The sequence below is a fragment of the Erinaceus europaeus genome, chromosome 3, assembly GCF_950295315.1.
Source record: "Erinaceus europaeus chromosome 3, mEriEur2.1, whole genome shotgun sequence".
Lineage (NCBI taxonomy): Eukaryota > Metazoa > Chordata > Mammalia > Eulipotyphla > Erinaceidae > Erinaceus > Erinaceus europaeus.
Window position 1 is genome coordinate 17,044,129 of NC_080164.1, and position 27,837 is coordinate 17,071,965.

At 51.5% G+C, this 27,837-nt stretch overlaps 1 protein-coding gene across 1 annotated transcript in view; it reads left to right on the forward strand.

The window, feature by feature from the left end:
* The window catches only part of DPYSL5 (dihydropyrimidinase like 5), a 70,572-nt gene extending 42,965 nt beyond the window's left edge, over window positions 1–27,607 (forward strand). Inside the window, exons 3-13 of the mRNA XM_007532587.3 lie at window positions 12,713–12,871; window positions 14,821–15,000; window positions 16,673–16,741; window positions 18,075–18,119; window positions 19,482–19,557; window positions 20,628–20,784; window positions 22,593–22,734; window positions 23,064–23,206; window positions 23,820–24,027; window positions 25,150–25,318; window positions 27,200–27,607. Coding sequence (XP_007532649.1) covers window positions 12,713–12,871; window positions 14,821–15,000; window positions 16,673–16,741; window positions 18,075–18,119; window positions 19,482–19,557; window positions 20,628–20,784; window positions 22,593–22,734; window positions 23,064–23,206; window positions 23,820–24,027; window positions 25,150–25,318; window positions 27,200–27,285 — 1,434 coding nt within the window. The 3' untranslated portion in view covers window positions 27,286–27,607. The remainder of the gene's footprint in view (window positions 1–12,712; window positions 12,872–14,820; window positions 15,001–16,672; window positions 16,742–18,074; window positions 18,120–19,481; window positions 19,558–20,627; window positions 20,785–22,592; window positions 22,735–23,063; window positions 23,207–23,819; window positions 24,028–25,149; window positions 25,319–27,199) is intronic.
* Window positions 27,608–27,837: the final 230 nt, after the last annotated feature.

The window sequence follows — 27,837 nt, forward strand, 5'->3', positions numbered from 1 at the left end:
GTCTGCAGGTGTCTGTCTTTCTCCCTTTGTATTTTCTCTTCCTCTCTCCATTTCTCTCTGTCCTATCCTATAAAAATAAATAAAAATAAAAAAGGCAGGGGTAGATAGCATAATGGTTTTATAAACAGACTCTTATGCCTGAAGCTCCAAAGTCCCAGGTTCAATCCCCTGCACCACCATAAGCCAGAGTTGAGCAGAGCTCTGGTAAAAAAAAAAAAGAAAGAAAGAAAAAATGGCCACCGAGCCCCAGATATAACCCTGGAGGCAAAAAAAAAATGTGCAAGGGCCCAGGTTCAAGCCTCTGGCTCCCCACCTGCAGGAGGGTCACTTCACAAGTGGTGAAGCAGTGCTACCGGTGTCTCTTTTTCTCTCTTCCTCTCTATCCCCCTCTCAATTTCTCTCTATCTCTATCCAATAATAAATAAGTAAAAATATTTTTTCTTTCTTTTTTTGCCTCCAGAGTTATTGCTGCACTATGATTCCACTGCTCCTGGAGGCTATTTTTTTCCTTTTCTTGCCCTTGCTCTTCATCATTGCTGATGTTATTGTTGTTGGTATTATTGTTCTGTTGCTGTCCTTGTTTTTCAATAAGACAGAGAGAAACGGAGAGAGGAGGGGAAGACAGAGGGGGAGAGAAAGACAGACACCTGCAGACCTGCTTCACCGCTTGTGAAGCGACCCCCCTGCAGGTGGGGAGCCGGGGACTGGAACCAGGATCCTCACGCCTGTCCCTTTTACTTTGCGCCATGTGCTTAACCCACTGTGCCACTGCTTGGCACCCCATAAAAAACATTTTTTTTAAAGTAATGATGAAAAAATATGCAGCAGTATCTCATTGTGGCTTCACGTGCATGTCCTCAGTGACGTGTTCTGTGTCTTTGCATCTGCGCACTCGCCCTTCATGTCCTTAGTGAAGGACTTCATTAGGTGGCTGAGCACCATCGAGTGGTGAGGGCTGTTTATATGTTGCAGGGACTAGTCGTACATTGCCAGTGCTTTTCTGCATCCTTGATCGGAGAGTTTCCATCTGGAGGGACTCCTCGGGCAAATCTCCTTCCTTTCCAGCTGGAGAGACTGAGTCTCAGGGAAGTGTCATACCTAACCAGCCTACTAAGCTCAGGGACAGCCTCCACTCCAGTCCCTAGTTCTCCACCCACTGACACTTGCCATCGCTTAGCATTGGGGTCAAAATGAGGACCCACCCGCAGTGGGGGAGCTGAGGGAAGGAGAGAGGCGCTTCTGACTTCTCTCTTGGTATCTGTTCGCAGCCCAGTCTAGTAGCTTCGGTGGTGACCTCTGGCCTGATCCCGATTTGGCCGGGGAGGTGGCTCAGCAGGTAGAGCACAGGGCGTCGTTGAACGTGCTCCATAGCGGCCCTGAGCGCACACTTTTAAAAAAGAGTAAAAAGAAGGGAGGGGCTTCATTAGGGAGGAGGAGGATGACAAAGGGCCTCGCTGGACAGCTGCTCCTGGGGGGCTTTCATGGCTCAGTGGCTTCAGAAGCTGGCGGCCACCCTCCCCCCCAGCTCCTCCAGCGGAGTCTCAGTCTCCATGGTAACGGCACCCAGGGGCAGCCTGCTCCCTGTGGCTTTGTGCTGGACACAATGCATCTAAATTGGATGCTGGCGGTGAGGGAGGTCAGCAGGACCAGAGAGGAACCCGGGCCTCATTTCTTCCTTTTAGGTGTTGGCACAATTCTCCACCTTTGCCCTGTAATTCAAGCCTAAGCCATGCCCACCCCTTCTGCCCTGAACCTTGCCCGTGCCAGTCTCTTTCTCATCTCGCATCTCTCCTCCCTCCTCCACAAAGGCCTCCAGCCCCTCCTCAGGCCAGCTGTCCTCCCCTCCCAGGGGGTTGTGATGTAGAGGGGAGGGGCTCCAGGGCGAGGGGCTCCCAATCAGTCTGGCTTCCGGTTTCCCCTGCACCCCAGTTTCCTCTGCCGAATGATCCCTTTAAACGCTGCCGTACAAAATCCTATCATCACACTTAAAAAAACTATGGTAAAATACACGTATCATTTACCACCTTAACTGTTTCACCGGGGACAGTGCAGTGACTTTTTTTTTTTTTATAAAAAGTAAACATTGATTAAACTATAGGATAAGAGGGGTACAACTTCACACAATTCCCACCACCAGAACTCCTTATCCCCTCCCCTCCCTCTTTTTTTAACGTCACACTGGGGAATAGAGGAGTGGTTCAAACAGGTGATGTTTTGTTGAGCATCCTCCCTAGTCTAGCTTTTTTGTTCCTTATCTTTAGAGAGAGGGAGAGACCAGTGCACCTCTCCATCATCCGTGGAATTCCCCTTTGTGCTGTCCACAGCACTCTCATGCTGTACCGGGCATTGAACCCAGGGCCTCTAACTCATGGTAGGCATGGGCTCCATGCACTGAGCTGTGTCTCCTGAACTTTCTCTCCGTCTATGACAGAAACACACACCCATTACATGCTAACTCCCCAGCCCTTGGCACCCACCATCCACTTTCTGCCTCTGTGAATCTAATTTACTCCACACACCTCAGGAAGGTGGGATTAAACAGTGTCTGTCCACATGAGGGCGGCCGATTTCTTGTTCTCGTGGTTCATACATGTTGTAACAAGTGTCAGGACCTCCTTCCACTTGATTTTAGTTTTTTTTGTTTTTTTTTTTTAATTTAAGAAAGGATTAATTAACAAAACCATAGGGTAGGAGGGGTACAACTCCACACAATTCCCACTGCCCAATCTCCATATCCCACCCCCTCCCCCAATAGCTTTCCCATTCTCTATACCTCTGGGAGCATGGACCCAGGGTCATTGAGGGTTGCAGAAGGTAGAAGGTCTGGCTTCTGTAATTGCTTCCTCGCTGAACATGGGCGTTGACTGGTCGGTCCATACTCCCAGTCTGCCTCTCTCTTTCCCTAGTAGGATGGGTCTCTGGGGAAGCTGAGCTCCAGGACACATTGGTGGTGTCTTCAATCCAGGGAAGTCTGGCCGGCATCCTGATGATACCTGGAACCTGGTGACTGAAAAGAGAGTTAACATACAAAGCCAAACAAATTGTTGAGCAATCATGGACCCAAAGCTTGGAAAAGTGGAGAGGAAGTATTAGGGAGGTACTCACTGCAAACTCTAGTGTACCTCTGCTTTCTTACTTTGGTGCCATACTCCAAACTCAGTCAATTTCTGCTTTGCGTTTCTACTTCTTCTTTTTTTTTTTTACATGCATAACATTCCCCAGATTCCCATTTAACAATACAACCCCCACTATTTCATTCATCATTTTTCATGGACCTGTATTCACCCCACCCACCCACCCACCCCAGAGTCTTTTGCTTTGGTGTAATACTCCAATTCCATTTCAGGTTCGACTTGTGTTTTCTTTTCTAATCTTGTTTTTCAACTTCGGCCTGAGAGTGAGATCATCCCATATTCATCCTTCTGTTTCTGACTTATTTCACTCAACATGATTTTTTCAAGGTCCATCCAAGATCGGCTGAAAACGGTGTAGTCACCATTTTTTACAGCTGAGTAGTATTCCATTGTGTATATATACCACAACTTGCTCTGAATGACTCTGAAAATGTCCAATAGTTCTAGGTTATCTATCTCTTCATTTAGCTCCCTTATGTCTTTACTGATTTTCTTCCTGGATGATCTGTCAAGTTGAGATAGTGGGGTGTTGAAGTCCCCTACTATGATTGTGTTACTGTTAATATATTGCTGTAGCTCTTTCAGTAGAAGTTTGATGTATTTAGATGGCTTCTCATTGGGTGCATAGATATTAATAATTGTTAAGTCCTCTTGATTGACTGATCCTCTGAGCATTAAGTAGTGTCCATTCCTATCTTTTTTAATCTTATGTATTTTAAAGTCTATCATGTCAGATATGAGAATAGCTGTTCCTGCCCTTTTTTGTGGGCCATTGGCTTGAATGATAGTTTTCCATCCTTTCACTTTAAGTCTGTGTTTGTCTTGTTACGTTAGGTGAGTTTCCTGTAGACAACATATTGTTGGGTTGTGTTTTCTGATCCATCTTCCTACTCTGTGTCTTTTAATAGGTGAATTCAGGCCATTCACATTTATTGATATCAAAGATTGAAGATATTTTAACGCCATTCTTGTAGAGTTTTAGAGTGTTTTGATATATGTTCTATTTGTGGTGGTCTGGTTGTTTATAGGAAACCTTTCAGAACTTCTTTCAAGGCAGGCTTGGTGATGGTTGCTTCCTTCAACTGTTGCTTGTCTGAGAAGGTTTTGATGCTTCCATCTAGTCTGAATGACAATCTAGCAGGATATAGTATTCTTGGCTGAAAGCCTTTCTCATTGAGCACTCGATAGATATCTTGCCATTCTCTTCTGGCCTGTAGTGTTTGTATGGAGAAGTCTGCTGCTAATCTTATGGGTTTTCCTTTGTAGGTGACTCTTTGTTTTTCTCTTGCAGCCTTGAGGATCCTTTCTTTATCCTTATTCCTTTCCAATCTAAGTATGACATGTCTTGGTGTCTTTAGGTCTGGGTTAATTCTGTTTGGGACCCTCTGGGCTTCTTGAATCTTTATGTCTTTGGTGTTGTCTAGACTAGAGAAATTTTCAGCTATTATGGCCTGGAGAATGTTTTCTTCCTCCCCTTCTCTTTCTTCCTCTGGTAAGCCAATAATGCGTATATTGTTTCTTTTGAAGTCATCCCATAGGACTCTGTTGTTGTTTTCAGCATCTCTTAATCTCTTTTTGAGATCTCTTACTTCTTTTTTAGTTGTCTCTAATTCATCCTCAATCTTGCTAATTCTGTCTTCAGCCTCATTGATTCTATTCTCTCTGCCCTCTACTGCTTTCTGGAGTTCATCTATTTTGTTGCCCTGCTCTGATACTGTTTTAGCTTGTTCAGCTAGTTGCCTTCTTAGCTCAGCGATTTCAGCTTTCAGCTCTCTAATAACCATGAGATTATTAGAATTTTCTTCCATATTCTCATTTGTTGTTCCTGCATTTCTGATTACAATTTTTTCAAATTCTTTACTCACTCCTGTTATTATTTCCTTGGCTAATGTTTGGATGTTGAACTCGTTGTTTTGTGCTTCACCCTCTGGAGGACTTTTAGCTGGACTCTTGTCCTGGTTCGAGTCTCCAATATTTTTTCTTGTTGTTTTAACCATTTTATATAAGTTAACAGTTTTTTCAATCCCTGAGTTGGAGTTCAGTGGTGTAAAAGCCTTTTCTTTTTCCCCCTGTAGGCTATGGGAGCCTGAGGGCTTTTAAACTATCAATAGGCTTCTTTGTTTAATCACTGACTCCTGACCAAGAAATAAAGCAGGGTGTGGCAGAGATAATCCAGTGGTTATGCAAAGAGACTTTCACAGCCCCTCAGCTATGCCACAGAGGTATAGGTCTTCTCCTGAGTTTCCCGGTTAGATCTCTGTGCCCTGGTGTCCCTCCCTGTTGCTGCTCCAGATTCTGAGGGTAGTAGCAATGGAGACTCAGAGTTGCACTTGGTGAGTCTCTGGGGAGTCCTTTCCTCCCTTCAGCTGTCCCCTTGTTGGTGGAGCAGACTGGAGGTGGTGTCTCCACTGACAAACTGTTGAACTGTGAGCAGTCACTTAATCTCTCCTTAGGCCCCTCTCTCCTCTCTGTCACCAGCCACGCGTGTTTGTACTCACGGGTGATTTACTGGGTTCCTGTGGTCATTCTAGTCCTGTCTTGTTTCGGTCCGGGTGGTCTCCTTTGGTATTCCTAGTTGATCCGGGAGAGGATAGGAGAGGAGAGAAAGCGATCTGCTGCTCGTAGCTCCGCCTCCGGAAGTCGAATCCCTGATTTTAGTTTTAAAGATTCATTGGTTTGGGGGGCCGGAGTGGTAGCACACGTGGTTAAGCGCGCAGGTTACCAAGCGCAAGGATTCAGGTTTGAGCCCCCGCTCCTTACCAACAGTGTAGACACTTCATGAGTGGTGAAATAGGTCTGTCGGTGTCTTTCTCTCTTCTCTCTATCGCCCTCTCCTCTCAATTTCTCTCAGTCCTATCCAATTAAAAAGTAAAAAAAATAAAAAATAGAAAAAGATTTGCTGATTTTCAGGAGAGACCAGCACTCAGCTCTGGCTTGTGGCAATGCTGGGGCTTGAACCTGGGTCCTGGTAGCAAGTCCTGTGCTCAACCCTCTCCCTTTTTTCAAGTGCTGCAGTAACTTCCCATTTTGCAGGCACCATGTTTTTGAAAACCTGAGTCCCTTGCTTTCAGCTCCAGAGTGGTTTCGAGGATCAAATAAGTTAATAAACATCAGGAGCCGAACAAGTAAGAGCGACCATTGCCGGGAGGGGTCCCCTGGCATGAGCGAGTGCTGTCACTTGTTACTGGCAGGCTGCTTCTGTGTCCCTGAGCCAGGACTTAATGCCATTCATCCCAGAGGGCAAAGGAAACATCTTAGCTGTGTGGCCCTGCCTGAGTCTCGGTGTGAAAACCAGGCATTCTTTTCTTTTCCATGTTTATTTATTATTTTGGATAGAGACAGAGAGAAATTGGGGGGATATGGGAGCCAAATACTTGGCACCTGTTTTGCATGAAGGGAGTGGCCGTTATCTGCCCATCAGACCCGAGTCCAGGCTGGAGTTGGGGAACCCCCATCAGCCGCCTGCTTTGTCTCCAAAGAGCTCAGCGTCCTCTGTGGGTGGAAGTGGGGGAAGGAGGGAGAGCCAAGAGCTGGATTCGGGGGACATCCAGGAGGAATCGCAGCCCCCACCTCGCCCCGTTCAGACTTCCAGAGCAAAGCCCATACATGGCCCTGAGCTCCAGTCAGGGTCCTCTCCTCCTGCAGGGGTGGGGGTGGAGCTGGGGAGTCGGAACAGCCCAGCCCCCGTGGAACCCAGTTTCAGATGCCCACAGCCTTTGAATTTGGGAGCTTGTGAGAGGCAAGCAGAAGGCTGGCCTACCACTCTCTGCAGTGTGGCCTGCAGGCCTGACCTTTGGTGAGGGGCAGTGCCCTGTCTGTAGCCCGCCTGCCACTGACACACAGGAGGACTGTGGGTAACTCAGAGCTTCCCGAGCAGCCCTGCTGTCCATCCCCAGAGCCCAGAGCTGCCTGGCCACTCACCTCACCTCCAGGAAGGGCCGTGGTACTCTCCCCCCTAAAGCTTCATCACCTCAGGAGCAGCTCTCCTGTTCTGGAACCCGGAGAGCCTGAGAGGTTCTCATTTTCCAAACCCCACACCTGCCTGGTCTTCTTCCTTCCTTCCCACTGTCCTTCCCTGGACCATCCTGGCCTTCACTTTAATCCTCTCCTCAGCAGCTTCCCCTTGGAGTTTCCCACCTCCCAAGCCCCACCCCACTGCCTCCTCCTCCTCCCTCCCTCCCAGCCTCTGTCCTCCCTGCTCATTGACCGTGGCAAACGCTAGAAGAAGAATTGACCGTGACACCCACCTCTGTAGCTACCACACCACGCCACCGCCCGGGGAGCACCCACCTCCAGTGCTTCCATGGCGCTCCCATGGGTGCCAGGGATGGAGCCCAGAGTGGGTAATGGCTGTGGGGGTCAGCCCCCAGCTCCAGGAGGCCCTCGAGGGTGACCGGCTCCACAGTCAGGTCTGCTGTCGTGAGCCCCTTGAGCCTGGGGACTGCTTACTCACGCTTAAGGAGTAGTAATGTGCAGCAATAAACATGAAGGTGTGTGCAGTGAATTAATTAAAATGAGTGAGTGCATGATGGGGAAGGACCCAAGTTGGTGTTTTGCAGACACCTATTACAGGGAAAGGAGAAATTGTACCCACACCAACAACTGTGCTGTCAACCATTAACCCCACTATAAAATGATGAAGGGAAAAAATGGGGTCGGGCAGTAGTAGCACATTGGGTTAAGCGCACATGGTGCAAAGCGCAAGAACCTGCATAAGGATCCCGGTTCGAGCCCCCAGCCCCCCACCGTGAAGCAGGTCTACAGGTGTGTCTATCTTTCTCTCTCAGTCTTTCTCTCTCCCCTCCTCTCTCAATTTCTCTCTGTCCTGTCCAACAGCAACATAAATGGCAACAATAACATAATGACAAGGGCAAGAAAATGGAAACAAATGGCCTCCAGGAGCAGCGAAGTCAAGCTACCTAAATAAATCTTAATGATGCTGAATTTTTCTAAAAATCAAATTGCAAAAGAAACAGTAGAGCATCCACTGTAAGCTTTTAAATTCACAGCAATAAAAGCATGATTGGGGGGATTTTTGTCAACCCAAAGGGCAGACTGAACAGGATAAAGAACTTGCACCGGAAATAGTTCATTGCATTTTTTATTTAAAAAACATCTAGAGTGAATACAACAAAAAGTGTCAACATCTGTTCGATTCGAGCGATGGGTTCATGAGTGAGTGTGTATTAATTACCATTGATACTTTTACTGCCAGGCTGACATTTTTAGTGCTTTATGATAAAGCATATGAGAGGCTGGGGGACAGGAGGGCCCATCAGGCAGAGTACAGGGCTTGTATACCTGAGACCCCAGGTTCAGTCCCAGGCACTGCATACACTTGAGTGGTGCTCTGACCTCTCTCTCAATAAGTAAAATAGGAAGTCAGGTGGTAGTGCAGCGGGTTAAGTGCAGGTGGCGCAAAGTGCAAGGACCGGCGTAAGGATCCTGGTTCGAGCCCCGGCTCCCCACCTGCCGGGGAGTCGCTTCACAGGCGGTGAAGCAGGTCTGCAGGTGTCTGTCTTTCTCTCCCCCCTCTGTCTTCCCCTCCTCTCTCCATTTCTCTCTGTCCTATCCAACAACGACGACATCAATAACAACAACAATAACTACAATAAAAAAACAAGGGCAACAAAAGGGGGGAAAAAGAAAATTAAAAAAAATAAGTAAAATAAATATTTTAAAAAGTATATTAAATACACGAAAGCATTGTACACATGTAAGCATAGTCAACTTAATTGGGGGTGAGGGTAGACAGCATAATGGTTTTGAAGAGTCTCTCACACTTCAGGCTCCAAAGTCCCAGATTCAACCCCCAGCGCGACCATCAGCCAGAGCTGAACAGTGCTCTAGGAAAAGAAAAAAAATAGTTCTGGCTTCCTCCAAATTAGTTTTCAAGTTTATGTCATAAAGATGACAATTTAAATTCTATCAATGATAAATTGATGATAATGATAAATTCTATCAGGTAAGTTTTTAAGTAAGTCATCGGTCTCTCCACATCGGGACTTTTTTGGTGTGCTTCCCTTTTGTTTCTTCTCTGTGTGGGTGTGTGTATTTAAACACAGCGCTCAGCATCTTGGGGGTGCATATTGCGTCCTGTCTGTTTCACTTGTCACAACGTCACCCTCTTTCTGTGTTAGGACAGTCGCCTCCATAAACAGTGTTCTGTTGATTGCTCTGGAGTCCACCCCAACCAGTTCTGAGCACCCAGCGGCTGTGTGTTCATCTGCGTAGGGTCCCTTGGCAAGGCCCTGGGAGGGGAGTGGATCTCGCTCTGCTATTGAGTTCCTTGGGCTGTTTTACTGGACAACATTAAAAGCTCTATCACATCTGTGTTGTCACAGTTCCCCACACCCACCCCCTCAGCTCGTACTTGTTCTCCTTAAAGTAGCAGCTCCTGGTGTCTCTTGTCCAGTGGGAGTAAGAACTCACACCCACATCTGGGCTGGGCCCGAACCCCCTGGGTGGCTGGAGGGGGGGGTTGGAAGCTCAGTGATACAGTCACACTTCTTTTTTTTCAGGCCAGGATAACAGCAGTCATTATTCTGACACTGATGTGGCCTCAGCTTCTCTGGGCCCCTAACGGGAGTGCAGGGCTGCCCTAGATGGCCATCATGGAGACACGCACGGGTACAGCACACATATCATAGTGCACAAGGCCCCAGGTTCAAGGCCCCAGTCCCCACCTACAGGGGGAAACTCCACAAGTGGTGAGCAGTTCTGCAAGTCTCTCTCTCTCCCTTTCTCTCCCCTTTTTCTCCTCCTCTCTCAATTTCTATCTATTCTAAATGAATAAATAAAATATTGGAAGTAGTGAGAAAGGAAGTATTACTCAGGACTTCAGCCAGATACCCCTGCCTCCTTCCAGAACTCTTGAAATTTTTCTTTCTTTTTTTTTTTTTCTCTTTTCTTTTCTTGACTCCAGAGTTATCACTGGGGCTCAATGCCTGCATTACAAATCTACTGCTCCTGGGGCCTGCGGTGCAGAGGGGGCTGAGCTGCAGGGTGAACCCAGAGGTACAGGGGGGGTGGTGGTGGGAGGGGTTAGAGACAGGCGTGCACGGGTTCAAGGCCCTTCAGTGTGGCTCAGAGCCACAGGCCTGGAGAATTCTAGAGTTGGGCCTGGCCTTCTCTGTCCCTACAAGGAAGGCTTGTATGTCAAGACAGGTGACAGCCCAGATGCTGTGTAAGTGATTCTCAGCTCCATCTGCACTTAAAACTTTTGTTTTTCACTGCAAGAGAAACACCAGTGTGTCACCCCACCATTTATGTTGTTTATTTGTGTCTTCTTAGGCAGTGCTGGGTTTTGAACCCAGGACCTCACCCGTACAAGTCAAGTTTCTTAGCTTACTGCCACTCCCCACCTCCCAGCCCTTTTATCTGTTCAGAGATTGGGCATGGGGACTTGCTGTGGGCTGCACTGGTATCAGCGGTGGTTCTCATGCCACGCTGATTTCCAAGTTTTCTTCTTTGTGTCAGGCGCTATAGATAAACTAGGTGCGGGGGCGCCCTCAGAAGCAAAGAAAGGAAACAATTTAGTGTGTAAAATACCAGTGTAGCAGACACAGCCTTGTCCATGTGCGAAAGCAAGAAATGCATTTCAGGGTAGGATTGAGTACAACCAACCACCTGCTATGCCGATGAATCAGGCTGGCACCACCCAGCCAAGTCAGAAATAGAAGCCAGCTAGTCAAACTGCAACCTGCTCTTCCCAGGCTGTTTCCCTGCATTTCCTGCAGGTCTAGCGCCCTCTGTTGGTAGTTTCCTTTTTTCTTCCTTCCTTCCTTCCTTCCTTCCTCCCTCCCTCCCTTCCTTCCTTCCTTCCTTCCTTCCTTCCTTCCTTCCCTCCCTCCCTCCCTCCCTTCCTCCCTTCCTTCCTTTCTTTTTTCTTTCTTTCTTTCTTTTCCACCAAAGTTATTGTTGAGGTTCAGTGCCTGAATGCCAAATCCACTGCTCCCTGTGACTTTTTTTTTAAAGATTTATTTATTTTATATTTATTTATTTATTTATTTACCAGAGCACCGATCAGCTCTGGTTTATGGTGGTGCTGAGGATTGAACTTGCAACCTTAGAGCCTCAAGCATAAATAACCATTATGCTATCGCTCCATCCCCTGTCTCTATTTGTTATCATAGACAGAAATAGAGAGGGAGGGAATGCCTACAGCCCTGCTTCACCACTCCTGGGCTTCCCTCCCACCTCCTAGAGGCAGCGGCTAGAGACTTGAACCTGAGTCCTGCTGTGTAGTGATGTGCGTGCTCTAGCAGGAGCGCCAGCACCCAGCCCCTGCTGGTAGTTTTGGCTTTGTAACAAGCCTACCCCTGGGTTTCAAAGTGGGGACGTTGTCTCTGGCCCAGCCAACATCTGCAAGCAAAACCAATGTTGCAGAGTTTTCCTTTTAATTGTTCTTAGACCACTAAGCTCTTTTTTTCCCTAGCCCCTTATTACCCAGCAGTATTTCACTTTTTTTTTTTTTTTTGGATCAAGGATGTAGCTACATAGAGAAGCAGAAAAACATAAACACTGTTAATGTGCTGGCTTCCTTCCCTGTAGAAGACTGATAATAGCTGAGCCCTGAGTTGCTAAGCACGCAGTAGGGCAACACCCTCCTATCATCCTGTGAGTGATATCTCACTTGACGTACACAGCTGTCGAGCACAAGGGTCTCTTCCCATCATGTAAGGTCAAGAATTCACACCAGATGGTTATCGTTGGGGGGACTGGGCCACAAGACTTTGGCAGATGCAGTGTGGAGCTTTACCCTATAATATTAAAATCTTGTAAACCACTGTTGAATTATTAAACCACTGGTGAAAAATAAAAGGCAAATTCATACCAGAGAGGTCAAGTCCACAGACTGGGATCATCTAAGTGGGAACTTGAACTCGGGGTTAATTCCAAGTCACTGTAAGGACCCAAATAGAAGGAAAGAAGGGACAGCCTTTGGTCGGGGCAAGTTTTGGGAGCTCAGGAGGTCAGCTAGCGAGAGAGAGACAGACTGGAGGGACACTTTATTCCTGGGAGTGGGCCTTATGGTTGTAAGGGAGGCTGTTGAGGATTTCTTTCCAAGTGGTATCTCATTGAGATTGTGAAGAGGGTAATCTTCCCCACTGATAAATCATCTGGAGACTTTAAGAAGTGCTCCCTCTCCAACCAGACAGCTGGGAGTGAAGTTCATGTGCTCAGGACGGTGCAGACTGATGTGACAGGTGCATCTGACGGGTGTGGGTAGCATTGTCTGGTGAGAGCAAAACAAGACAAGCTGCCGAAACACCTCGTATTCCTAGTGGTGTAAACATACCCGGGTGCCTGAATCAATGTCGTCCGCACGTGCTGGGCGTCTGTCCGCTGCAGGTCATAGTCTGGGTCAGCAGGCAGTGTCTTCATACAGTCTGTATATTCAAGACAGTCTGTATATTCAAGACTGCTTTTTCCTGGACCCCAGGCCACATCCTCCATGAGGGAGAACAGGTGACAGTGAAGGGGGCCCCCCACTAACTGTCGTGTCTCCAGGATGGCCACCCAAGGGCCCCGTGGGCCAGGACACAGGTGAGCAGCTGCCTTTCCCACCCCCTCAGGCGGCCCTGGTTGGGGGTACCACCATGGTCATGGGCCATGTCCTGCCGGACAAGGAGACCTCCCTCGTGGATGCCTATGAGAAGTGCCGCAGCCTGGCCGACCCCAAAGTCTGCTGTGACTATGCCCTCCACGTGGGCATCACCTGGTGGGCCCCCAAGGTAAGGGGTGGACATGGGAAGGGGCCAGCGGCTAGGGGACACCCCTCCCACCACCATGCCAAACCCCCACCCCGCAACGCCAAAGGTGATGACATACAGTTTCATACAGGTGTAGCAGCCCTGTCCCCTGCCGGGTTTATATTGTGTATTTATTTAGTTATTTATTGGCCAGAGCACAGCTTGACTGTGGCTGTTGGTGGTACCTGGGATCGAGCCTGGACCATCTCCGATACAAGTCCTGTGCACTGCTGGTCTTAGACCAGAGGCCTTGAAAGCTCAGACCTCTTACCCTGATCCAGTCAAGGAGGCTACTTAGTGAAGGGCAGGGTGAGGGCCAAGCTGGATGGGTGCCTGTTCCCTCCTGGTGCTTGACTGGGGCTGCCTCTCACAGGGCCCTTCCTCCACTGTGGGTCTGTGCCTCCAGCTCTCCTGCCCTCCTGTCACTCCAGATCCCCAGGACCAGTGTCCCGTCCCCTCTCCCTGGATGCCTGCTTCCCTGCTCGTCCTAAAGACACGTCTACAGGCCTTTGGATTCTGCTTTGTTTGAGAACTTTTCTCTCGGTACCCCAGGGAAGCAGCCTGGATATTCGTCCTGTCATCAGTTATTCATAATCACCATCACTGTGCCAGTACCAGTGCCAACATCATAAAAATAGACAAACACTAAACATTTCTACAAACTTCTTTGAAAGGCCTGTGTCTCTCCTGAGATGCTAGTTAAGACCAGCCTCAGGTATTAGTCCTGAGTGTGGGGTGCACTCAGTCTCCCCCGTTAGTCCTGACACGGAGCTTGTGAAGGCCTCAGAGCCCCCCCCCCTCCAAATCTCACACCGTGAAGACCCTCTCCTGGAACCAGGCTAAAGGTGCAGCCCACACAGCCTGCCAGGAAGTGCTCGCCCCCGGTGGGGGGTTGTTCAGTGCACACTCCCTTCCTGGGTTCGTAAGTGACCCCCCCCCCCTCCCGCTTCTCTTCATCCCCTGGAGAGGAGACAGCCCTAGACAGAAAGGTCCCTCACACTCCCAGCAGCTTAGAGAGCTGGCCAGCCATCTCCTGAGTCCCCAGAGGGTGAGGGGACTCTCATGCCTCTTCTTGTTTTAGTCGCCAAATAGAGCTTTTTAATAAGGAGAAGGAAGCACTTGCTCTGCTTCCCTCAACACAGTCAGTGTTACTACTGTGCTTTATTTCTCTCCCATCTTTTCCCATATGTGCCTTTGACACATATTTAGCTCACTTAAGTGGGCCTTTCTCCTGGGCTGCAGGGTCCCTGCCACCACCTGTGCAGGGGTCACTTCTGCCGACTTCAGGTGAGCTTCGACCAATACTGCTGCCGCTTCTCCTGATATAAACCAAGTCAGGCTGAGTCTGCCTCTTCATGTTGGGCTTTGTTCCTGAGTTAGAGTTCTTCCAGGCTCTCCCAATGTTGATCATTGGGGAGCTTTCTCTATAACATCTCCTTATTTTAAAAAAAAAAAAATTACATATGAGAGGGAGAGAGAGGGAGAGAGAGTTTCCCATGCAGCAGAGAGAAGAGAGAGAAGGCAGAGCACCTTTCTGGGGCATGTGGCAACCGGCTTTGAACTGGGGACCTCAGGCCTGATAGCCAGATACTCTGCCAGTTGAGCTGTCTCCCCAGATACCAGCACCCCTTCCACTGTCATTGTGATGGGGGTGCAGGGAGAGGACTGACTTCAGGAGTAAGTTTCCCAGTAAGACAGACTGGGGCCAAGGGACTGGGGGACCAGCTTAGTCCCTAGTTTATGTCTCATTCCACAGCTCCCCATGTCCTTCTGCCTCTGTGCAGAAGTGGCCTCACAGCAGTGGGCTGGGGAGGAGAGCAATTCGGGGGACAGTGTGGGAAGCTGAGAGGTCGGGGATGGCCCTGGAGTGACTCCCTACCCTCCACACACCCGCCCTTCGCTCATGTTGCCTCTGCCTTGTGCCCCCCCAGGTGAAAGCAGAGATGGAGACGCTGGTGAGGGAGAAGGGGGTCACGTCGTTCCAGATGTACATGACCTACAAGGACCTGTACATGCTCCGAGACAGCGAGCTGTACCAAGTGCTGTATGCCTGCAGGGACATCGGAGCCATCCCCCGGGTCCACGCAGAGAACGGGGAGCTGGTGGCCGAGGCAAGAAATGAGGAATGGGGGCAGGGGTGGGATGGGCGGCAGGGGCACCCACAGAGACAGCTGTGGGGGAGGATCCCTGACCTCTGCTCACCCGCCACACAAGGTCCAGACACGCGTTGTAAAAGGAGGTGTGAGGCGGCGGGCTCCATCAGTGCTGACACAGCTATGTGGGGAACTCCAGACACACTGCTGTCTGCAGAAGACAGATCTCTTTCTCTCCCTCTCTCTCTCTCTCTCAATCTCTCTCTCTCTCTCCCTCCTTCCCCCCCCCTCTCCCAACAGGGTGTCTCAGTCTTAGATGATGGCACAACAAGAACAAAGAGCTGCTTTTCCTCTTAAGGAGATGTTTAAATCAGTTAGAGCTAAATCATCCGCAAGTCCAGAGCACCTTTCAGAAATCTTTCTCTGTTTATCGCCACCAGGGTTATTGCTGGGGCTCAGTGCTGTCACTATGAAGCCATTGCTTCTGGGAACCATCCACCCTCCTATTTTTTTTCTTTCTATTATGCTGGAAAGGACAGAGAGGGGAGTCGGGCAGTAGCATAGTGAGTTAAACACACCTGGCGTGAAGCACAAGGACCTTCGTGAGGATCCTGGTTCGAGCCCCCGGCTCCCCACCTGCAGGGGAGTCGCTTTGCAAGTGATGAAGCAGGTCTGCAGGTGTCTGTCTTTCTCTCCCCCTCTCTGTCTTCCCCTCCTCTCTCCATTTCTCTCTGTCCTATCCAATAATGACAACATCAGTAACTACAACAATAAAAGGGAAAATAAATAAATAAATAAATATTAAAAAAGAAGAAAGGATAAAGAGAAATTGAGAAGGGGAGGGAAGATAGGAACAGAGAAAAAATTCTTGAACTTGTGAAGCATCCCCCCTGCAGGTGGGGAGCAGGAACTGAAACTTGGGTCCTTGTGCACGGTGATTGTGCAGTGGACCAGGTGCACCATCACTTGGCCACCCTCCTCTTCTTCTCTTCCTCCCTTCCTCCCTCCCTCCCTTCCTTCCTTCTTCCCCTCCCCCCTTTCTCCCTTTTATTGCCACCAGGGTTATCACTGGGGCTTGGTGCCGGCACTATAAATCCACTGCTCTGGGCAACCATTTTTTCCCTTTCTATTTTTATTTGGCAGGACAGAGAGAAATCAAGAAAGGAGGGAGAAAGACAGACACTTACATACCTGCTTCACGACTTGTGAAGCCTCTTCCCCTCAGGTGGGGATCGGGGCCTCAAACCAGGGTCCTTGCGCATGATAATGTGTGCGCTCAACTGGGTGTGCCACTGGCCAGGCCCCTCAGAAATGTTTCTAGTGAGGTTGGATGCACAGAGTAAGAGCCAGCATCCCACATTGCTGTGCCTGCCTCCCCAGAAATGTGACCTAGATCTGCTCACTGGTACCAAGAAAGATGGGATCCTCTGTACCTCCTGGATCTTAAATCAGAGTTGCATTAGAATCAGTCTGAACTTCGCTGGAAACTAGAGTTTCAGTTCCATCTCTCTAGCAGGGGAAATTCCAACTTTCAGACCAATAGCGAGCTACTCCTGGAGCCAAACCTGCTCCTGTTCTGCCCCCTCGAGGAGAGGAGTATTGCACGGATGAGGCTGTGCTGGTCCCCTGGGTCCGTTGTCTTCTGGTAGGTCTGGGGTCCCTCATTGTCCTTTCTGTCACTGTTACTCAGGGTGCAAAGGAGGCGCTGGATCTGGGCATCACAGGCCCTGAAGGGATTGAGATCAGCCGCCCTGAGGAGGTGAGTCCTCACGTCTCTTGTCAGCTTCCTCCCTATAGCCTCACAGAAGCTTTTAGGGCAGAGGAGTCCTTCAATATGTCAACATCCCTTTCTTCACTGGAGAAATTCCTGTGAAATCTGGAAGCTTCTCAGGGAGCAGTGTCCTCCATGTGGAAACCAACTTGACTTTGAACTCCCTTGGGAAAGACAGTTGGTGGGGGAATCAGGGACACCTAGTCCATTTCATTAGGTTCTGATTTCAAGGATCAGAGGGGAGATACTGCCAACTCACAAGGGTCTCTGCTCAGAATCAATTCTGAGGGGGAAGAAATGAACTTAAAGGGCCTTTGAGTGTTAGAAGACATTCCAGATTAAAAAGCCAGTGGCCCATAGGATCCCCTTAAACGTCAGAGGAAGATAAACCATGCTTTCTTGCCTTTTGACCCTGTTCAAACACACCCCCACCATCATTCGTGAGGAAAAATTATTTTCCATTTCTTCAAAACCTTAAATAAGACTGGGAGTTGGAATGCAGGGGGGACCGGCAACTGATGAGAGACCATGAGGGAGGAGAACTCTGACAGGAACCGTATAGTTAGCTGAGGCGCCCACTTTTCTCCTGCCCTGGAGCTGTTCCTGTCTGGCAGAGCCCCTGAAGGTCACCTTAGCCATGATTATCTCAGAGTTGGTGGAGAGAGGAGGGCCAGATTCTGCAGTCTGAGAGCACCTGTGAGGACTGTCAGGATGGGGCCTGTTGGGTTCTGTGAGGAGGAGAGTAAGATTGTGGCGGCCTCAGCAGCAGGAGTGATCACTGTCTCTGGGTTGAAGAGAAAGATCCTGGGTGCACACCGGGGATTGTAGAGAAGTCTGGGCCATGCCTGTAACTTGATTCCTGTCAGAGTACATCACCACTGGTCTGTCTCCTCCCTGTCAGCCATCTAGTTACCACTCAGAGTTTAAGACTTCAGAGGTGACTGTGGAGAATATGTCAGAAAGCAAGGAGGGAGGTGGTTCTGGACCTGTTCTTTCCTGACCTTTTAAATTTTTTTTTACTAGAGCACTGCTCAACTCCAGCCTGGTGGTGTTGGGGGTTGAACCTGGGACTTTGGAGCCTCAGGCATGAAAGTTTAGTTGCATAACCACTATATGTTATCTCTCCAGCCCACTTTTTAAAAAATAAAGACTGATTTATTAACTAATGTGAGAGAACCAGAGCATCACTGGAGCATGCGATGCCAAGGCTTGAACTCAAGACTTCCTGCTCTTAAGTCCAACACTCTAACCACTGCACCACCTCCCAGGCCATGTTTTCTGCCTTTTCATGAAGCTTTTCCCTTTCCTATGTTTTCAACAGCTGGAAGCCGAGGCCACACACCGCGTCATCACCATTGCAAACAGGGTAAGGAGGCCCCAGCCCCTCCTCAGCTTGGGGGTAGTGGGGGGCCTGTTCTGCTTTGGCTGCACCATCAGGCCTGTCTCCTGGGGCCCTAAACAGTTTTGCCGAATGGGTGTGATGATTCCCATAGACCTGGCAAGGCTCTTCCTTGTACTCTCCCCACCCCAGTTTCACTGCTTGCATGGAAATGGCACCCCCATGTAGTGCCAAGACTTGAACCCAAGGCCTTATGCACAGTGAGAATGTGTGCTCTGGTGAGTGAGCTTTCCTCTGTCCCATCCCCCCCACCCCTCCCCCCAATGGTGGTTTCAGGCCAGGGATGTGGAGCCTTTGCCGGCTACAATCCTTTGGCCCCTATACCAGCCCCTCCAGTACGCTGACACTCCCTCTTAAAACTGCCCCCTTCTCTCAGGATGGCAGTGAGGTTAAAGGGGACAGGAGAAGTGCTTTCTAAGCCCGGAACCCCCGGCTGGGTGACTCCTCTGCCCTGAGACTCCGAGCTGCCTCCTAGAGCACTGATTCTCAGAGTGCAACCCCTGGGCCAGCAACCTCTGCCTCGCTCACTCATTCGAAACAGGAACTTAGAAATACACATTCTGCTTGTACGCTACCCTGGGTTCGATCCCTGCCACCACCACTGAGTCAGAAACTGGGTGATACCGGTTTCTTCTTAACAGCCCGCCAGTGAGTCTCCCAGACACTGAGGCTTGAGAGCAGCTTCTCTGGGGAGATGAGGGCTCCTCCAGAGGGTGTAAGGAACACCAGGGAGAAATGGGGTGCTTGCAGGGCCAGCTGTTTTGAGTTGGCCAGTACCCCTGAGCCCTGTCCCTGCAGTCTGCTCTGATAAGAAAGAAGGCATGCGCACATGTGGGTAGTTTGTCGTTAGCGTTTGGTAAGAGCCGGACTCAGCTGCTTGTCCTCACAGAAGGGCCGCTCCTTGTATCTTTAGCTCAGACACAACTGGAAAGAAGAGCAGTGGGCCACACTGGAGGAAAGCCAGGAAGGAGCCACAGTCTGAGTGTCCGTCTGCTGAAGGGTCTCCGTGCCTGCTCGGGGGCCTTGGGCTGGGTTTCTCCACCAGCGTGTGTGTCCTGTCAGCCAATCCAGACATGGAAGTGGGCTGCCGTCCATGACGGTCTCTGGTCATAGCATTCAAGAGCAGGATGTTAAACCAGTCCCTTCTTAGAAGACATGAGGAGGCCTTTGGCTGCTAGAAAGTGAGGCTGACTGGGCATTCCACATCTCAGCCCTGCATGGAGCTGAGCCAGTTAGGGGAAGGTGCAGGGACCAGGGTGGGTGGGTCTCCCCAAGACGGCCTTGGTCTGTGAGCTTGAAGCTGTCTCTTCCCCATGTTCTCGTGTCCAGACTCACTGTCCTGTCTACCTAGTCAATGTGTCCAGCATCTCGGCCGGGGACGTCATTGCAGCTGCCAGGATGCAGGGTGAGTGCTCAGCCTGGTGTGCCCTGTGGTGGGTGTTCCCAGCTCCCGGGGTCTGCCTAAGCCGGGTGTCCCCTCCCACAGTCCAGGTTCAGTCCTCATCTACCTGTCTCTGCAAATCATAGCTTCACGAGAGCGTCTGCCCCCTTTTCTGGCCTGCTTTTCAGCCCAGTCATCAACTGGTTCTCTTGGGTCCCGGGGGGTATTTGTGGCTAGCAAAGTTGCAGGGAAAATGACAGTGAGTGGACCCAACTTCCCCGGACCAAAGCGCCAGCTCCACTTTGGGTGCTGATGAGGCCCCAGTACAGGAAACTGAGTCAGAGCTGGCAGAACGGGAGAGTGCACTACTTTGCTTTGGGTGTGGCCTCGGTTGGAGCCCAGCCATCTGCACTGGAGGAAACTGGTGCTGTGTTCTCTCTCTGCCTCGCTCCCAAAACGAAACAAACAAGAGACAAAGGAACAACGTCACAGACCTGAACCCAGTGAGGATAGAGCTCAGGGGCGGGAACTTCCAGCCGTCCTACTACACAGCCCTTAGGTGTCCCCTTGGAGTCCCCACCCACATCATCACCCCGTTCTGAGTGGGTGCTGCCTCCCCTCCTGGGGTCAGATCTTCCCCCAGCCCCTCCCCCCACTCAGGTTTCTCCCTAAGCTGCTCACAGCACCCACCTGCTCAGAAACAGCTGCATCTCCCTTGGGAGGGGTGGCATCACCCTCCTCCAGTCTCCCATTGCTCCAACCTCAGTGCTCATTCCTGCCCCTGTCCCCATCTGAGGTCTGCACAGGGACAGCCCAGCACTGACCCCAAGCCCATGGGAGGACTAAACATTGACCCTGAGCCCAGGGGAGAACTGAGCACTGACCTTGAGCCCTGGGGAAGACTGAGCACTGACCTTGAGCCCAGGGGAAGTCTGAGCACTGACCCCAAGCCCAGGGGAGAACTGAGCACTAACCCCGAGCCCAGGGGAGAACTGAGCACTGACCCCAAGCCCAGCATGAGCTTGGCAGAGCCGTCCATGCACCGTTCACACATGAGGGCCATCTGCAGCACTGTTCTGACCCTTCTCCTGCAGGGAAAGTGGTGCTGGCCGAGACCACCACGGCGCACGCCACACTGACTGGCCTACACTACTATCACCAGGACTGGTCCCATGCGGCCGCCTATGTCACCGTACCACCCCTGAGGCTGGACACCAACACCTCCACCTACCTCATGAGCCTGCTGGCCAAGTAAGGGCCTGGCACATACCCCATTCCCTGGGATTGTGGACCTATGGGGGGGGGGGGGGTAGGGGTGTCCGAAGGTCCCGGGTCTGAAAAAGCAACTACATCCTGGGCCTTGAAAGGATGTTTACCTGACCTGGCCGCTGCCTCTGCCTCTGCCCAAACAGAGACACAGGACACCAGCAGTTTACAGGAACCGCTTGGGGCGGGAGAGAGGAGGGAAACAGCACTCCGCCCTTAAAATAAAGAAGGAAGAGGCAGGGGGTGGATAATATGGAATGCTGAAGAGGTGCTCAGAGGTTATACATGAGACTCACCTGAGGGCTTGTAGGTTGCGGGTTCTATCCTCGGCCCCTCCATATGCCAGAGCTGAGCAGTACACTGGCCCCTCTAACCCCACCCCATGGAAATAAATACATAGAGTTTTTAATAACAGGGACTCACTTCCAAGATCAGAGTGTCTGTTGGAATGAGTGTCCATCTGCAGAAGGGTCTCCATGTCTGCTGTTGACTCAGCTCGGGGGCCTTGGGCTGGGTTTCTCCTCCAGCAAATTTCACTAGAAGCAAATTTGCTGAAAGGACAGACAGGTAATAAATGCTTTGACTCACCCAAGTTATAGTCTCCAAACCCACACAGATTCTGATAGGCAAAGGGGAAATGTTCTCTTGTTTGAATAATTTGTTTTCCTATCTAACATAGTCAGATTTGAACTATTTCAATTCTATTCAAATAGAATTGTGATTTGATGTCAACTTCTATGAGAATAAACTCTTTTTATTTATAAAAAGGAAACATTGATTAAACCATAGGATAAGAGAGGTACAACTTCACACAATTCCCACCACCAGAACTCTGTACCCATCCTCTCCCTGATAGCTTCCCTATTCTTTATCCCTCTGGGAGTATGGACCCAAGGTCATTGTGGGATGCAGAAGGTGGAAGGTCTGGCTTCTGTAATTGCTTCCCCGTTGAACATTGGCATTGACAGGTCGATCCATACTCCCAGTCTGTCTTTCTCTTTCCCTAGTGGGTAAAGGCTCTGGGGAAGCAGAGCTCCAGGACACATTGGTGGGATTGTCTGTCCAGGGAAGTCTGGTCGGCATCATGCTAGCATCTGGAACCTGGTGGTTGAAAAGAGAGTTAACGGGAAGTCGGGCGGTAGCGCAGCAGGTTAAGCGCAGGTGGCTCAAAGCACAAGGACCGGTGGAAGGGTCCCGGTTAAGCCTCCGGCTCCCCACCTGCAGGGGAGTCACTTCATGGGCAGTGAAGCGGGTCTACAGGTGTCTATCTTTCTCTCCCCCTCTCAGTCTTCCTCTCCTCTCTCCATTTCTCTCTGTCCTATCCAACAACAATGACAACAATAATAACTACAACAATAAAACAACAAGGGCAACAAGAGGAAATAAATATTTTTTAAAAAAAACCTAACTTCTAGGAGCAAGCTGTAGCAGGCCTGGCAGAACGCACAGCTTACCATGAGCAAGGACCCAGGCTGGAGCTCCTGACACCCAGGGGAAGCTCCAAGCACTATGGGAAGGAGCTGAGTCACCACACTCGGACTTGGGCCAAAGCCACTTGTCATTTGACCAAAGCTGTGATGGCCCAGCCCATCCAGGCACAGATAGAAATGGCCTGCCCCATCCTCTAAGAGCCTGACAACAGATTTATTTACTAAGTTATACTAGCACAAATACTAATATATGCTATTATAAAGGAGAGGGAGTCCAGGGATCGAAGTCGAGACCTCAGGCTTACATGTCCTGTTCTCTAAGGCTTCCTGCCCATCTCAGGTCGCATCTTTCCCTCCACTTAGTGACACGCTGAACATTGTAGCGTCAGATCACCGGCCTTTCAGCACGAAACAGAAGGCCATGGGCAAGGAAGACTTCACCAAGATCCCTCACGGTGTGAGCGGTGTGCAAGACCGCATGAGCGTCATCTGGGAGCGCGGTGTGGTATGTTCCCCACCCACCATCACCACCACCACCCCCTTCAGAGCAGTCTGCTCTATCCTGGCCAGAAAGGTCAGAACTAGACTGTGTGCCCTTCTGTGGGGGCAGGCTCCCGAGTCACCCTGGTTCTACAGCCAGGAGGTAAGTTTGCACCAGAAGTGGCCTCTGGGGGCCAGGCCCCCCATCACTGAGGAACATGTGAGCCCACCCAAGGAGCCAGCTCCCCTCAGGTGTCATCACCAGCATTGTCCTTGTCTGACTCGAGACCAAGGATTTCAGGGTTCAAGGCTGCATGCCCAGCCCCTGGCCTGGACGCTCTGGCTCTGTTTCAGGTGGGAGGCAAGATGGATGAGAACCGTTTTGTGGCCGTCACCAGCTCCAACGCTGCCAAGATCCTCAACCTGTATCCCCGCAAGGGCCGCATCATCCCCGGGGCTGACGCTGACGTGGTGGTGTGGGACCCCGAAGCCACGAAGTAAGGCCGCCCATAGGCCTGGGGCTGGTGGGGGGTCTCCAGGGACTTACAAGGAGGAACTGTCCAGAGTCCTGTCAGGAAGGGGCAGCAGACAGGGCTCTCTGGACATGCTGTTGGCTGGGGCAGCACAGCACTTCAGTTCGTAGGCTGCTCCCCACTCCCCATCCATCTGCTGTTTGTTTTCCACACAGCCTGGAAGGTACCAGGTCTGGGGTCCTCACTCCCCTCTGCTGTGGCCAGCCATGAACACCTAGGCTGTAAGCAGGAAGAAGCCCGCCCGTGGTCTTCAGGGTTGCTTCACCCCACACTGCAGGGGGGCTCCCAGCAGGAGACCCAAGGGTGTGCCAGCAGCTGGTGCCCCCCATCTTCTGTGGGCAGCGTCTGGTGCTTCCGTTGACTCCTTGGGACTCCCACCTGCTAGACCCTATTTTACCTTAAATTCCTCTGTGCGTATCCCTGTTTTCAAATACAGGTGCATTTAGGAGTTCAGGGCTGTAACATGTAAATTTCAAGGGAGACAATTTCGTCCAGTTTTGGGGGTGATCTCTTTCATTGACCCTCACCCCTTCCCAAGTGCCATCTTCACTTCCTCTCATGCAACCCCCCCCCCCAGGACCATCTCGGCCAGCACGCAGGTGCAGGGGGGAGATTTCAACCTGTACGAGAACATGCGTTGCCACGGCGTGCCGCTGGTCACCATCAGCAGGGGCCGCGTGGTGTACGAGAACGGCGTCTTCATGTGCGCCGAGGGCACTGGCAAGTTCTGTCCCCTGCGGTCCTTCCCGGACACCGTCTACAAGAAGCTGGTCCAGAGGGAGAAGGTGAGGCGGCGAGAGGCTCCGACCACAGGGCCATCCCCACGGAGCCTCCCCGGACACGCATGCTGCGGTGGCCATGTTGGGAGCCGTGGCAGGGACGAGAGCACCTGTCACTGAGGGCTCGTTAGTAGTAAAGGTCCCTGAGCTGGGGACACTGTGCAGAGTCTCCAGCTGTCCCTGACACCTGGTCTGCTGGATTCTTGCTGTCCGTCGGGGACTTCTGTGAAAGATTAATGTATGTAGTGTGTGTGTGTGTGAGAGAGAGAGAGAGAGAGAGAGAGAAGGGGAAAGAGGGAAAGAGGGCAGCAGAGGCTAGGCACAGCTCTTCAGACGCACCACGGGTTTCTCTGTGCTTGCTGTGCTGGGGTCCTGAGGGTCCATCCCACATGCACCCTAAGCATTCACCCAAGTTCTAGGTTCCACTTCATTGCCAGGGGCTCCAAACTCTGGGTACACCCATTGTTCCAAAGAGGGCTAGATTTGCCTGCATTGCTGGGGGTGGGGGCTAGCAGGGGGTAATCTTCTGGCTTTCCCTGTGGGAGTGACCGAGAGACTGCCTGAGCTGTCCCTGCCCTCTGGAGCCTAGCATAGATGAATCCCAGGATCTCAGAACCACTCTCTGTGCAGGACTGACAGGGGCTGTGATCACCCTTGTTTCACAGATGGGCACAGAGACGCTCGGTGACTTACGTGTAGCAGAGCTGGGATTGGCACCCAGGCAGTGGGAATTCGGAAAACAGACTCTGAGCTGACTGCCCCTGCGTGCAGTGACTGACTACCCCAAATTGGCTCTACTCTGCCCCTGTCCCCAGAGGTGTCAGATCCCAGCAAAAGATTTACAACAGGAAAAAAACCCAGCTTTGCTGGAGGCTGGGTCCTCGGGTCCACCTTCCTCCCTGCTAAGGTCCCCACTATAGGGAGGGGTCCAGCCTCCTATACACATACACTGTCTGGGAGGGGGCTCTCCACTGCTGGCTCGAGGTCCAAGAAGCCTGTCATCTCTCACTCACAAGGTTCCAGGGCAGAGTGGCTGCACTCACATCTGCTCGGCCACTAAGAAGGCTCTAGGGACAGGATGTCTGGGCTCTGACGACTTCTCTGCTTTTCTCCCTCTGCCCCTGCTAGGCCCTGAAGGTTAGGGGAGTGGATCGCACTCCCTACCTGGGGGACGTGGCTGTCGTCGTGCACCCTGGAAAGAAAGAGACAGGCACGCCGCTGGCAGACACCCCTACTCGACCTGTCACCCGGCACGGGGGCATGCGGGACCTGCACGAGTCCAGCTTCAGCCTCTCAGGTAAGAAAGGGGTGGTGGGGGGCCAGGGTAGGGTGGGTGGGAGGAGATCACCCCATCGGCTCCTCCGTCTATTCCCTGCCTCCCCTCCCCATAGTGAAGGACAGCTGCTGGGTGCGACAGCAGAGACACAGATACGGAGGGTCTCTCCCGTGACCTCCCAACCCAGATTGGTTCTTCCTGTGAAATATTAGAGGGCTGATGTAACGGGTGGCAGAGGCAAGCCTGGCTGAGAAGGGTTAGCCCGCTCAGTGCTGCATTAGGCCTTCACCCCCAGTTTGGTCTCCCTACTCCCCACTCATCACCAGTCTCTCCCCCACAGCGTCCCTTCTCCATCTTTGACACGCCATGTGCTAGCTAGTATATGGGGGTACCTTTGCACAAGGCCTTGACTGTGCTCTGCGGAGGTTAAAGGGGTGTCATAGCATAACCATGAACCTCGGTGGAGATCACCCAGCCTGCAGGTGCCTGGCCCCTTGGGTGTGGGGTCAGATCTCCCCAGGGCGTCAGGATGAGCCTGGGTGGCACCCAGAGCTGGGCTTTTCCAGGGCTATGCTGGGGCCCGAGCAGCAGGGAAGGAAGACCAGAACCTTCTGCTTCCTAGGAGAGGCAGACCCCATGCACCATCAAGAAAGGACAGACAGAGGGGAAGGTCTCTGAGCTGGAATGTTCTCAGACTCAGTACACTTGATGTGTAGGGGCCTTTTTGGGTGTGGTCCTTTCCACTTCCTTAGCTCCATTCTGGGGAAGGGACCCAGGGCCTTGCACTTGTGTCCTGGGGCTGAGCCACCTCCCCAGTGAAACTGGAGCGCCCGGGCTACTTTTTCACCCAGACGAGGACAAGGAGCTTCCTCTGTTGCCAGGTAGCTCCCACACAGAACTGGGTTTCACACATGGGCCCTCCCTGCTCAGTGAACTCTCCCCACCCACCCCACCCCCACCCGTGCCCAAGTTTTACAGACAGAGAGCCAGAGACTCCAAAGATCAACCCTTCCTCCCCATGGTGCCATCCAGCCTGGTTCCCCTTCTGTAAATGGGTGGAGCATAATGCTTATGCAGAAGACAGTTCATGTCTGAGGCTCCTCAGGTTCGGTCTCCAACTCTACCAACTCCAGCATAAGCCAGAGTTGAGCCGTGATCTGGTTTCTCCTCCTCCCTCTCTGTCCATCTTTGTATCTTTCTCTCTGTCTCTCTCATTAAGATAAATGTATAAAAATTAAATAATTTTAATTGTAAAAAACAAAAAATAAAATGGGGGTGGAGGCTAAGTGGGCTAAGTGCACAAGGACCTGGGTTCAAGCCCCTGCTCCCCACCTGCATGGGGTAGTCTTAAGTGATGAAGCAGGTGTGCAGGTCTCTCTAGCTCCCCCTCCCCTCTCAATTCTCTTTGTTGTATTCAATAATAAAAAATTTAAAAAAGAAGTGAACAACAACTACAACAACAATAAAAAGACAACAAGGGCAACAAAGGAGAAAATAAATAATTTAAAAATTATTTAAAAAAAGAAGAAGAAGGGAGTCAGGCGATAGGGCAGCGGGATAAGCACACGTGGCACAAAGCGCCCGGAGTAAGGATCCCGGTTCGAGCCCCCGGCTCCCCACCTGCTGGGGAGTCACTTCACAGGCAGGTGAAGCTGGTCAGCAGGTGTCTATCTTTCTCTCTCCTCTGTCTTCCCCTCCTCTCCATTTCCCTCTGTTCTATCCAACAACGACGACATCAATAACAACAACAATAATAGCTACACAATACAAGGGCAATAAAAGGGAATAAATAAATATTTTCAAAAATTTTTTTAAAAAGAAATGTGGGTGGAGCAACAGGAGGCCCTCGCCAGCCTCTCCTCTCCCCCAGCAAGAGGAGCTCACCCCCTTCTCCCCCTGCAGGTTCTCAGATCGATGACCACGTTCCAAAGCGAGCTTCCGCTCGCATCCTCGCGCCCCCGGGCGGCAGGTCCAGCGGCATCTGGTAGAGGCGCCCGGCAGCCCGGCGAGGGTGCTCACCGCCAGCCTGCACCCACTTGGCCCGGCCCAGGGGCGGGAGAGGCTGGGCAGCCACGGGAGGGCACGGGCCGGGGCGGGACCCACCGTGCTTCGCGCCCACCCTAACAGGCACTTTGACATGTGTCCCTCCTGCTGCCTCCTTCCCGGCCTCAGCAGGCTTGGCGGGGACCCCAGAAGCCCCCCACTATGCACAGAGCCCCATGCATAGAGCCCAGCACAGCCCCTCCCTCCTCCCCCCACCAGTTTTCAGTGCCCCTCTCCTGGCGCCCCCCCCCCAACTGTCTAGAACACTTTAGCAGCGGGGGCTACAGGCCGCCCCCCAGCCACGCCCTGGACGTCCTCTTTCCGCCTCACCCCTGGCCAACGTGGCCAGGGGCCCCCACACCTCACCTCCTCAGCCACCCCCCCCCTTCATCCCCACAGGCCAGGGGGCGCGGGCCAGTGCCGTGTACATGATTTCGTTTTGCACGTTTGGTTTGCGCAGTGGTTGGTTTGCCTTGTTTGTGCGCCCCGTGACGCGT